At 42.8% G+C, this 13441-nt stretch overlaps 1 protein-coding gene across 2 annotated transcripts in view; it reads left to right on the forward strand.

Annotated features, from left to right (window-relative positions):
• Nucleotides 1-6554: 6554 nt before the first annotated feature.
• TM4SF18 (transmembrane 4 L six family member 18) overlaps nt 6555-13441 on the forward strand; it is a 13684-nt gene continuing 6797 nt past the window's right edge. Inside the window, exons 1-4 of one of the 2 annotated variants that reach the window (XM_008072962.2) lie at nt 6555-6800; nt 6896-7089; nt 9643-9732; nt 10699-10841. In XM_008072962.2, the coding sequence (XP_008071153.1) occupies nt 6913-7089; nt 9643-9732; nt 10699-10841 (410 nt within the window). In that variant the 5' untranslated portion in view covers nt 6555-6800; nt 6896-6912. Of the gene's footprint in view, nt 6801-6835; nt 7090-9642; nt 9733-10698; nt 10842-13441 lie in introns of those variants that run through there. The other variant, XM_021706409.1, reaches the window with a different exon arrangement.

Below are 13441 nucleotides of genomic sequence, written 5' to 3' on the forward strand. Positions count from 1 at the left end.
GAAGCATCTAGTACCTGGCTTTCTAAGTGTAGTCATTCTCTCAAAACTGCCACCAATGTAAGGGTTGGCTTTAATATTCACCATAAACAATCTTTTAACACATGGCCCTTTCAATTCCTTTTCACCCATCATTGTTCCACCTACCCGCCACTCACTGTCAGGGACACACTTTTTTTCAGTTTGCAAAGACAGACTGGGTGACTTGAACACCAGACATTTACTTGCTCACAGTTCTGGAGGCCAGAAATCCAAGATCAGCGTGTTGGCGGGTTTGGTTGGTGTCTCTTGAAGACTTTCTCTTCGACTTGCAGATGGTCACCTCTCCCTGTGCCCTCAGGTGGTCTTTTCTCACGGGCACCCTTGGGCTCTTTTTGTGTGTCCAAATTTCCTCTTCATAGAAGAGCCCATCATTTTAACTTCAGCACCTCTTTAGAGATCCTGTTTCCAAAATTCAGTCACATTTGAGGTGATAGGGGTTGGGACTTCAACATATGAATTTGGGAGGAACATAATTCAACTTATAACATACCTCTAGTTTTGTCTTCACCAATTTCTTCTTTTTAATTTTTATTGTAGAATAATGGGATACATGTGAGGATTTGTTATATAGATAGGTATATTGCATGAAGTTGAAGTTTGAGCTTCTGATGAGCCTACCCTTCCCACCATGGTACCCAACGGGTGGCTTCATATCCCTTATTCCTTCTCCCTAACTCCTTTAGCGGTGCCTGGTGTCTGTTGTTCCTATTCTTATTGTTTCCATGTGTGCCCAGTGTTTAGTGTCTACTTATGAGTAAAAACATGTGGTATTCAGTTCTTTGTTTCTGTGATAATTTACTTAGAATGATGGTCTCCAGCTGTATCCATGTTGCAGCAAATGCCCTGATTTCATTCTTTTTTATGGCTGTATCATATTCAATTGTGTATATGTACCACATTTTCTTTACCCAGTACATCACTGATGGGCATCTGGGTTGTCCCGTGTTTTTGTTATTGTAAATAGTGCTGAAACATCTCTGTCATCTCAAATCGCAGTATCCTACTTTTCAACCACTACCACCGATATTTCTAGTTCTCTCTCTCTGTTATCCGAAACCAATAATTCTTCAACCACACTGGGACACACAGTTTACAAATCCAACCTCTCTTTTACTGTTTCTCACACTCCCACATGTCCTTGGCTTCCTCCTTACTCAGCTTCAGCTCCACAGTCCATCGTTATGACCACTCTCTTGCATGCATTCTTGAATCCTCTGCTCACATCTCTCTTCATGGTATTCGCCTCGTGAAGTCCCAATTCTGGCTGACTCCAGCTTTCTTCCCACTCCCTGGCGACACTCCTGCAGCTGAACTCCACTAGGGGAAACACGCCTGCCGCCTAGTCTTACCTGTTCATTCATGTTCACAGCCTCAAGTGGTCCCCGAGGGTCTGCCCCACATTCTAGTGCATTCACTGCCCCACTCTCCTAGCCAACTGTTTGAACTTCTCTTTTCTAAATCTTCAACACCCTCTCCCCATCCTTGTTCTCAGCTGATAAACCTGTCTCCTGTTGCACGAAGAAAACAGAAGTAATCAGAAGTTCCCATGAACTACCTCCAGGCTCACTGCTCTGTCTGGCCTTCTGGGCTGGGAGTGACCTGTCTTGCTGCTGTCTAAGGACAGCCCCTCTATCGGTGCACACCCTCCAACCCCCTCAGCAACTCAAGGATGCTGTTTCAGCAATTCTTTCCTTTCTCTCCTGCATTGCAATCCCTACTTCCCCTCCCATTCCCCAACAGTATACAAACATGCCATCATTTTTCCCATTGAATTTTTTCCTTGACTTCTACTTTTCCTCTAGCTACTGCCCATTTCTCTGCTCTCCTTTAGTAAAACTCTCCAAAAAATGTTACTTCCCCTATTTTCAATTCCTCTCCCCTTCCTTCCTTCATTCCTTCCTCCCTTCCATAGAGATGGGGTCTCACTATATCACTCAGGCTAATCTCGAACTCCTGGGCTCAAATGATTCTCCCACCTCAGCCTCCCAAAATGTTGGGATTACAGGTGTGAGCCATGGCACCCAACCTAGCTTTTCTTTTTAATTTTTAAAAATCATTTTATTTTTTAAATTGTTTAATTTTTTAACTTTGTAAAGTCTCCTTTCATTCTCTTATGAACCCTCTCCAGCTGGACTCTTATCTCTCACCCACCAAGAAAGCTTCGCTTATCAAGGCCATCCGTGACCTCCACATTGCTAAATCCAACAGCCAAGTCTAAGTCCTCTCATATGACTTGCCCTACCAGCAGCATTTAACTAAGTTGACCACTCCTTCCTAGAAACTTGCCTTTGAGAATAAGCTCCTAGTTTTAGCTTCTGACTCACTGGCCACTTTTCGGTATCCTTTGCTGACTTCCTCTCCTGTCTCCAGACTCAGTTCTGGACTGCCCAGGATTTGGCCCTTGGGCCTCTTTTCTATCAACACTCATTTCCTTAGTGTCTCGTGGCTTTAAATACCATTTACATGCTGACAACTTTCATATTTGTACTTCACCCAGATCACTTCCCTGAACTTCCTATTTGTAAGTTCAACTGCCTAGCTCAATAATATGTATTAGTGGGGACCCCCCAAAAAACCGAAATTTATTTATAAAAAATTGTGTGTGGGCTGGGCCTGGTGGCTCCAGCTTGTAATCTCAGCATTTTGGGAGACCTAGGTGAGAGGATTGCCTGAGCCCACGGGTTCAAGACTGGTCTGGACAACTTGTTGAGACCTCATCTCTACAATAAATCAAACAATTAGCCAGGCATGGTAGCATGTGCCTATAGTTCCGGCTACTTGGAAGGCTGAGGCAGAAGGATTGCCTGAGCCCGGGATGGCGGTGAGCATGCCACTGCACTCTAGCCTGGGCGATGGAGTGAGACTCCAACTAAAAAAAAAAAATTGTGTATGTATTCTTGCATGATTAAACTTCAGTCACCTTCAAAGTACTCTCCGTTTGATGCAATATACCTATTGAGATGTTTTTCCACTGCTCAAAACAGTTTTTGAACTTGTTCATTTTGATATCTTTTAGTGCTTCTGCCGTTTTTTGTTTCATCTCTTCCACGTGGGCAAAACATTTCCCTTTGAGGACGTTTTTCATTGAGGAAACAGACAAAAAAAAAATGTCCCTCGAGGTGAGATTGGGTGAATAGGGAGGATGGGGCATGGGGAGAGACCATGCTGGTTTTGGTCAAAACTGCTGGACACTCAGCACAGAGTGGGCAGGTGTGCTCATAAATCACCCATCATGAAATGGGCATATGCACTGAAAGAACCTTCAAAAAAAATTCACTAAAGTTGAATGCAGCCTCTCACAGCAACGGTAGCCATGCACTGATGCTAATGGTTTCCTAGAACACTTAGCAGGGGGAGCCTATACTACAAGGAGTCCACCTTCCAAAACATAATTCTGGGTTTTGGGGGGTAACCCCTCACTTTTCAGAACTTACCATGTCTGAAACTATGTCATCTTCCCCCTTCCAATCCTCTTCCCAACCTAACTCAAGTCAGTTAATGACAACTTCATTCTCCCAGTTGCTCAGGCCCCAAATCATGTTACTTTTGACTCTCCTCTTTCTCTTGGACCTGCATCCGAGCTGCCACCAAATCCTGTTGGTGCTATCTTCAAAACATTTCCAGAATTCAGCCTCTTCTCATCATCTCTGCTGCTACAGTCATGATCCAAGTCACCATCATCTCTTATCTGGGTGGGAAACTCATCTCCTTTTTTCCCTCATATCCTGTGCCATCTATTCCCAACACAGTAGCCAGAGTGAGCCTTTAAAACATCAAGTCATTTTTTGGCTCAAAATTAGTCTTCGATGTTACTACTCTTCCCTTCCTCTCTTGGCTGTAGCCACAGCAGTCTCATTGCTGTGGCTCACTTCTACCTCAGGGCTCTTACACACTTGCCATTCTGTCTGCCTAGAGTGCTTTCCCCAAGTTCTCTGCATGGCTCATGCCCTCTACCTCCTTTGGGTCATCTTTTCATTAAGGTCTTCCCTGACCACCTTGTTTGAAATTACATCCATGCCCTCATTCTCTGGTACTCCTAAGTCATCAAGTCACCCTTCCCTGATTTATTTTAGCCACACTTATTACCATCTGATCTGCCACATGATTGATATACATATATATAGTATGTATTATTGTTAGTACTGTTTATAGTGGATTGTAAGCTTCACAAGGGCAGGCGTTTGGACTGTCTTGTTCACTGATCTATTCTTCACTCTTAGAACAGTGCCTGGCACATAGGAGCCACTAAATTAATATTCAACCAAAAGTGGCATTCTCTTCCTAACCATCCCAAGAACTCTAGTAAATATGATTTTAGGCTGCTTCTATATCACTGGAAAAAAATATCTAGCCGGGCTCAGTGGCTCAGCCTGTAATCCTGCGTTTTGGGAGGCTGAGGTGAGTGGATTGCCTGAGCCCATGGGTTCGAGATCCACCTGGGCAACTTGGTAAGACCTCATCTCTACAATAAATCAAAAATTAGCCAGGCATGGTAGTGCCCGCCTGTAGTTCCAGCTACTTGGAAGGTTGAGGTGGAAGGATCACCAAAGCCCAGCAGGTCAAGGCTGCGGTGGCCGGAAGCGGCCACTGCACTCCAGTCTGGGCAATAGAGTGAGACTCCAACTCAAAAAAAAAAAAAAAAAAAAATATATATATATATATATCTAATGCCCAGATCTTGTTGACGCACTTAGTCCAAAAACACTAGAGAGGAAAACAAAGACTCACATCCACGAGGGGGTGCCAAGAAACCTCTTTGGAATCTGGACTGCTCATGTCTAGATTTGTTTTGTTCAAATCCAAAAGTGGCTCCAAGTACCTCAGTTCTCTAAGAGAACATAATTGCAATTTAATTTTAAAATTATTGCTGTAAAGATAAATTTTTATTCTCGTAAATTAAAACTATAAAAGTTATAGAGCATTTATGGTTTCAAGAGGACAGCAACATAGCAAAGGTAAATACTTCTGGGATCAAAATGTTAAGACTTTAAGATACAGAACTTGACCGGGCTCGGTGGCTCAGCCTGTAATCCCAGCACTTTGGGAGGCCAAGGCGAGTGGATTGCCTGAGACTGCGGGTTTGAGACCCACCCAGGCAACTTGGTGAGACCTCGTCTCTACAATAAATAAAAAAAACTAGCCAGGAGTGGTAGCATGCACCTGTAGTTCCGGCTACTTGGAAGGTTGAGGAGGAAGGATCGCTGGAGCCCAGGATGTTGAGGCTGCGGTGGCCGGGAGCATGTCACAGCACTCCAGTCTGGGCAATCGAATGAGACTCCAACTAAAAAAAAAAAAAAAAAGATACAGCACTCTTTGGGTATAGAGAGAAATAAATAAGCAGACTTTACTTCTGATCTCTGTACCTTTCTCTTTTTTTTGAGTTGGAGTTTCACTCTGTCACCCAGGATAGAGTGCAGTGGCACACTCACAGCTACCACAGCCTCAACCTGCTGGGCTCAGGTGATCCTTCTGCTTCAGCTACCCAAGTAGCTGGGACTACAGGTGTGCACCACCACACCCAGTTAATTCTTTCATTAATTGTAGATACAAGTTCTCATCAAGTTGCCTAGGCTTGTCTAGAACCCCCAGACTCAGGCAATCCTCTCACCTCTGTCTCTCAAAGTGCTGAGATTATAGGCATGAGTCACCACACCCAAACCTCTGTACTATTTTGACAATTATGCTCCTATCACTGCTCTTTTCATTATTAGTGGTGGTTCTCACTTATTGCTGACTGTATTATATGCACCTGACACTGTTTTGCACACATCATCTTGTTTAATCCTCATATGTAATCCTCATAAGGATATTTCTGGGGAAGGTGCTACTTATTTTTAATCCCCATTTCACAGATGAGGAAGTAGAGAGTTTGGAAAGTTAAGTCAAGGAGGGTCCCAGGGATACCAGCAGAAGGGGATGGAACTAGTTGGAGCAGCCTTTGAACCCTTCACTATGGCTGTCTACAGCGTCCTTAACACTAGTGCCAAGACTCCATCCCATTATCTTTTTCTCCTGGTGTCATAATTAGAGAAGATCTGTGTCTCTTTAAATTTAAGGCAACCATTAGGAAGGGAGAATTCCTAAATCCTTGTTTCAAACTCACTGCTCTTAAAGTCTTAATTAACCGAACTACCTAAAAAAAAACCCTCCTTTCTTTTAACAATAAGAAAAATATTGTCATTTATGCCTGCTGCTATTTTTTCAGAGAGGTAGAAATAATAGATGTGTACTTTTTCAAGGAGAGCTGTACTGATCTAACTGTGATGTCTTGCTTTCCTCACCCACCAGTCCCTTCCTTAATCCTTTTTGTATCCCCTGTAGTTTGAACTGTGCTTGGTGAATAGTGAGTACGAAATAAAGAACACCGAGTGAAAGATAAACAAAGAGGACAAAAAGCCAAGACATTTTAACAGACACACCAGATACTCTAATGTAAGCTGTCTTGGACGTTTTCTCTTTAACTCTCTGTCAATTGTTGGATGAAATTTGCCAGCCCCCACTCTAACTTCCTTCTTAAAACAGTCTCGGGGTTAAGGCTTTAGTGATTTAATCCAGAGGAAAATGACTTATTTTAAAAAGCGGTGAAAAACACCGCATTCCTTTGGCACAGGATGAAGACCAGCTCAGCTCTTCAGCGTTGATCTTTGTCTATTGTTCTCCAAACAGTAAACCACTATTTCACACCGATTGTCGGAGGCTGTTATATTTCAAGTCCCCAGCTCCTCATGAATATGAAGTGAAGGGCTCTGACCCAGAAACTGGCAGGTAATTTGAAAAAATAAAATATAATAACAGTAAGGACAGGTAGGAAGAAAAACAGGCTTTCTGTGATTTTATACTCTTGAATTTCCTGCAGGTTCTAAGCAGGGCACAATGCGGTCTCGGAAGTGTGGATACTGTCTGAGTAGTCTACTGATTCCGCTTGCACTTTGGAGTATCATTGTGAATATATTATTGTATTTCCCAAATGGGCAAACTTCCTATGCATCCAGCAATAAACTCGCCAACTACGTGTGGTATTTCGAAGGAATCTGTTTCTCAGGTGTCATGGTAAGTGTGGCTTTGGGGATTTGGGATCACAGAAGGAGGAGTTGTTATTAAGGCTTGCCTTGTAGCTGGGCAAAATAATGAATAATGGAAAAGCCAGTGTTGGGTTCAGGATCTGAAGAATGGGTGGGGTGAAGGAGCAGGTAGTCCGTGAGGATTTGGGGCATAGCTTTGTTTCCAATAAGCTGCTCAGCAAAGCAGTTTCAGCAATTCAGGAAATTGGTCCTCATGAAAGTTTGTGGGACACTGGCCTGTAAAAATATTATGTCCTCATGAACCCTGTATCAATTTTAAGTTATTTGATCCCCAGTGGCATTACCTTTTCCCATAACAGATTTTCTGTCTGCAGTCATGTTTTTCTAGCTTGGAGGGACATTCAAAGGGCATGGAAAAGGCAGAGGCTTGGAGGTTCAGACAAACCTTTCTTCACATCTGAGTTGTCATTTGTGCCATGAGACCTGTAATGAGTTACCTGATATCTTTGAGTCTTGGTAACTTCATGTAAAAAATTTAATAATAACATTTGCTTTTCAGGATAAAATCACATAGATAAAAGTGCTTAGGACAGAGACTGACTTATAGTAGATAGCCAATGACTGTTGTAAAGAATGGACCATATCATCATTAAATTGTCCTATACTGGACCGTTAATAATGGAGAGAGTTTTTGAAAACTAAATAGAGTAATCAATGGTAAGAATCCGTGAAGGTTTTCCTGATGACTGTGTTCTTTGTTTTTCTGTGTTCTTTAAAAATAAACAGATAGTGAATCATGTGGGCAACTCAGAGGAAAAGACACTTTTCCTGATCATATTGTTTCTAAAAACAACACATTGTGCACTATGAGTTTACTAGACCACCAGTATTATAGAAGAAATTCATTATAATTTATTTCTACACTTTTCGTGGGTAATTGATCGCTATACGATTTGAATAGCTATGTTGAAAAACAGTTTTCATTTAGTTATTGGCTTTGCTTATCAAATTAGTAAACTTTAAAATATTAATATCCAGTGCTGTTGAAGCTGCTATGTAATAGGAATATAACTAATGTGGTTGGTGGTACTGCAAATGAATGCAAATCTTTTGGGGAAGAGTTTGGCATGATATTCAAAAAATGGCTATATCCTTTGATTCAGTAATCCTAAATCTCATCATTTATCCTGAGTAAATAGTTCAAAATAAGGAACCAGCTATATGGGCAGATGTTTGTGGCATCATTATTTATAATAATAGATAACGAGAAGGAGCATCTTAGCACAGAACTGGTTAAATAGACTATAGTATCTTCACTTCATACAGCGGTGAAAATTATAATTATGAAGATGTGAATGCATATTATTTCATGTTAAGTGAAAAAAGGAACAACGATATTGTAGACAGATTCCTATTGCAACTATGTAAAACGTATGTATGTGGGAAAACACTGGGAACAAGTACACAAAAACACATGAGGTGGTGGAATTATGCAGAACTTGCCTCTATTATTCTTGAGTCCTCTGTATTACAGTTATATTTTGAAACAAATGCACACAAAAAGGCAGTTTCTCTTTCAATGTCAATTCCTGGACAACGGGACCACAGAGTTTAGGTCTGATTATTTCTACCCATATTGTCATGAAGTTAGTGTCTGTACTGTAGCCTCATCATTGTTGCAATCATTGCAAGGTATAAGTCAAATTAAACCAGACTCTATTAAAAATGCAATCATTGCAAGGTATAAGTCAAATTAAACCAGACTCTATTAAAATCTGTAATCCAATGGTGTTGAGAGGAGGGGGATATAGGACTCCTTTGCTTGCATGCCATGTAAAATGTAAAAATGGAAACCTATTCTTTACTTTTTATTTTATTTTATGTACTTATTTTGACTCAGGATCTCACTCTGTTGCCCAGGCTGGAGTGCATTGGCATGATCACAGCTCACCACAGCTTCAACCTTCTGGGCTCAGGCAATCCTTCCACCTCAATCCCCTGAGTAGCTGGCTACTTTTTTGGTTTTGTTTTTTTTTTTTATTTGTTTTTGTTTTTTTGAGTTGGAGTCTCACTCTGTTGCCCAGACTGGAGTGCAGTGGCTGCTTCCAGTCACTGCAGCCTCGACCTGCTGGACTCCGGCAATCCTTCTGCCTCAGCCTCCAAGTAGCTGGAACTACAGGCGTCCGCTACCACGCCCAGCTAATTTTTGATTTATTGTAGAGATGAGGTCTCACCAAGTTGCCCAGGCGGGTCTCGAACCCGCGGGCTCAGGCAATCCACTCACCTCAGCCTCCCAAGGCACAGGATTACAGGCTGAGCCACCGAGCCTGGCTGTGGCTACTTTTTTAATGTTAATGTTTTAATTGTATGTTACCTCATAACTACCCAATGCGGTGAGTTCTCAGCATCATGTCATAGGGAAGGACTCTCAAGCTGACAAAACAAAAAAAGTGGCAAAGCTGGGATTCAAATCCGGATCTACCTGACCTCAGAGTCTGTGATTAGAGTCACTGTCCTCTGCTTATGAACACAAGTGTAAACTAGCATTCCAGTTCAGCATGTTCTCTCTTCTCTCCTGCAGATGCTTGTAGTAGCAGCAGTCCTTCTTGTCCTGGAGAATGACAGCAAGTATACATGTTGTCAGAGTGAAAACTGCAGCAAAAAATACACGGTGAGAGCAATAGTTTTTTGAGGACAATTAGATGGTCCCAAGCTTTCTTTCTTTTCTTTCTTTCTTTTTTTAGTGATGGGCTCTACTATTGCCTAGGAGTGCAGAGGCATGATCATAGCTCACTGCAGGCTTCAACTCTGGGCTCAAGCAATCCTCCAATCTCAGTCTCCTGAGTAGCTGGGACTACAGTTGCATGCCAGCTTGACCAGCTAATTTTTATTTTTGGTGGAGACAGGAGTTTTGCTATATTGTCCAGGTTAGTCTTGAACTTCTGGTCTCCTGCTGTCTCCTGTAATCTCCAAAAGCACTGGGATTATAGATGCGAGACCTACTTAGAAAATAACATGTCTGCTAGACACATTGGCTCACGCCTGTAATCCCAGCACTTTGGGAGGCAGAGGTGAGAAGACTGCCTGAGCCTAGGGGTTCAAGACCAGTCTGGGCAACTTGGGGAGACCTTGTCTCTAATAAATCAAAAAATTAGCCGGGCAGATTGGCACATGCCTGTGGTACCAGCTACTTGGAAGGCCGAGGTAGTCAAGGCTGCAGTGACCATGAGTAACTGTGTGACACTGGACCACAGAGTGAGATTCTTACTAAAGAAAAAAATAAAGTAAATAAGAAAATGCAGGTCTTTGATAAACAGTGGTAAGTTGATTGATCACATCCCTTCACTGCATTTTTGTAAGAGGTGATCATTATTTTGATATAACAATTCCAGAGAAAAGGAATAAATTTAGTTAGTTATCTAGTTCCCTCTATGTGATGCCAAACAAAAGTCATTTTGAAATTTATTTTTAAGATCAAATAGGTTTGTATTAAATTTTTCAATTTTTATGTGGGCCTTTGGATTATACAGACTGCAGTAGGCTTGGATGATAAGGGGAAGGACGTATCTGATTATTTATCCACAATATTCCCTTTGTCTCATTCTATGGCACTAACCTTCTTCTATATTTAATTTAGACACTGCTGTCAATGATCTTTTCTGCCCTCGGAATTGCTTTTTCGGGATACTGCCTGGTCATCTCTGCCTTGGGTCTTGTCCAGGGCCCATACTGCCGTACTCTCAATGGCTGGGAGTATGCCTTTGAAGACACTGCAGGACGGTAAGGAATAACTCCCCAGACCAAGGCAGTACTGGCTCAAGCTCATTTTCCATGATCACTATGGGGTTCCTTGTGGCACCCTCGGTACAAAATTTCCCATTCTTTTACTAATATCTAAATCAATTTGTTCTTTTGTTTTGGAGTTAGGGTTTCACTCTATCGCCCAGGCTGGAGCGCAGTAGCATGATCACAACTATTGCAGCCAGCCTCGACCTCCTGGGCTCAGGCAATCCCTCTGCCTCAGCTTTCCGAGTAGTTGGGACTATAGGTACATGACACCACACCCAGCAAATGCTTTTAATTTTTTTTTTGTAGAAACGAGGTTTCTCTATATTGTCCAGGCTGGTCTCAAATTTCTGGGCTCAAGCAGTCCTCCCATCTCAGCCTTCTAAGGTGCTGGGATTTCAGGCATGAGCCCCATGCCTGACCGCAGACCAATTTGTTCTTGAACAAATATTTGTTTCATTTTTCCCTCTGGTCCTTTGCATACCCATGTGCGTTCAGTATCTTGAAGGCCTCGTGGAGACACCCACATGAAAGTTGTGTTACAGATAAGAGCTTTTTTATTATTGTGGTCTGGTAACTGCTGGAGCTTATGGCTTGAGTAGTTTCAGTTTTGTTTTACTGTCAGATTGGACACGTGGTCTTACAGCTGTGAAAAGGCTTGGCTGGGAGAGAATCATGGGACCCGTGGATGGTGCCACTTGAGCTATAGCCACATGGACCACACAGAGATAGTAGCAGGTGGAGTGAGCAGGGAAGAACAGACTGAGATGCAGAAACATGACCAGGTGCAGGTATCTGTGGAAGAAGCCAGGAGTCTACCTAGCTTATGCTGAAGAAGGGTCTAAGGAGATGGCCTTGCTCAGAAGGCTGGTAGTTGAGTCAGGAATCTTAGTGACCCTGGATCTCAGGGTCCCCCGTGCCTCACACTGTCCTTGTGCTGAGCTTCTTGGATTCCCAGTCCCTACAGAGGCAGTTCAGGAGATAGCAAGGCCCAGAAAGAGATACAGGAGAAGCAAACTGAGTCTCTCCTTGTCTTTATCCTGTGCTCAGAATTCCAATGGAGCAAAGCAGACTCCTGCACCTGGGAGAGGTGATATTTTCAACTCTTTGTGACTGGCTTTCCTATCCAAGGCCCATGACTATCTGAGGGCTTACATGCACAGAGCTGCGTCTGTGGCCAGAGCTGCCTTCATTCCAATGATTCCACAAGGCGCCATGTGCTATGACCTCTTTTAGTAAACAGGGCTCTTTCTCAGGTCTAGAACACTTGGACAAACACCTCAGGCCTTCCTGAGCAATTAAAGAGACATGCGTGTGGGATAGAAAGGGCTCAGGAAGAGGATTTTAATGTGGAAATTCCCATTGGGTGCCAAAGGCCTTTTTTAAAAATGTCATGAGCCCCTGAACTCTTCCCTACCCTAAAGCCAAAGTCTCCCCTTTCAATGCAGGAATCTCAGGCCACCCACATGCCCCTCCATGACTCACTCAACCTGCCCTTCATGTTATCCTTTGCCTGTTTCCATCTGTATACAAATCTTTCATGCTGAAACATTGTTTGGAGGCCATGCAGAGGGTTTTCCTAGAGAAGTTTCCAAGGCAGCTGGGCTCGGTGGCTCAGCCTATAATCCCGCGCCTTGGGAGGCTGAGGTGAGTGAATTGCCTGAGCCTGCGGGTTTGAGACCTGCCTGGACAAATTGGTGAGACCTCATCTCTACAATAAAAAAAAGAAGAAGTTTCCAAGGCATGACAAATGCAAGATGGAGCAGGGGTTAATATTGAAGTTATGCAAATCAGTTATTCCTTTGTGCATCTATTCAGCAAATATTTATTGAGCACTATGTCCAGGACTTGGGCTAGGTGCTATAGAATCAGAGATAAATTACACAGATTATACAGGTATTCAATGTTTATAGATTGGATTCAATGCACTCTCCTACTTATAAGTTATGTAGCCTTAGACAAATATCTGGATAACTCCTAACTTCTGTAAATTGAAAATAATAATAATCTATACTTTACAGAATTTATTTTAGTTTATTTTTTCTTTTTGGAGGGTGGTCAGAGTCTCACTCTGTTGCCCAGGCTGGATCTGTGCTCCTAAGACAACGTTCATTCACCCTCCGGCTTCCATCTCAGTAGAATGTTCTGTCAGGTCTGTGTCATTTCCCGAAAGGAATCTATGTAATTTATCTCTGGTTCTCCAGCTCCTAGCCCAAGGTCTCCCAAGTAGGTGGGACCACAGGCATTCACCACCATGCCTGGCTAATTTTTCTGTAGCAACGAGGTCTTGCTATGCTGCCCAGGCTGGTCTCAAACTCCAGAGCTCCAGCAATCTTCCTACCTCAGCTCCCCAATGTGCTGGGATTACAGGTGTGAGCCACCACGCCCAGACTTACTTCACAGCATTTAGAAATTAAGTGGAAGTAATGCACCAATGAAATGTAATAAATTCCCAGGTTTTATTTTTAACATCATTATCCTGTATTCTCTCTTATGCCTCATGGCACTCTCTACCTGTTGGGTGACCAGCAGGTTGACCCACTGGCATGGTAACACACACACACACACACACACACACACACACACACACACAC

This window comes from Carlito syrichta, unplaced genomic scaffold, assembly GCF_000164805.1.
Source record: "Carlito syrichta isolate Samal-C Ts95f unplaced genomic scaffold, Tarsius_syrichta-2.0.1 Scaffold315561, whole genome shotgun sequence".
In the NCBI taxonomy this organism is placed as follows: domain Eukaryota; kingdom Metazoa; phylum Chordata; class Mammalia; order Primates; family Tarsiidae; genus Carlito; species Carlito syrichta.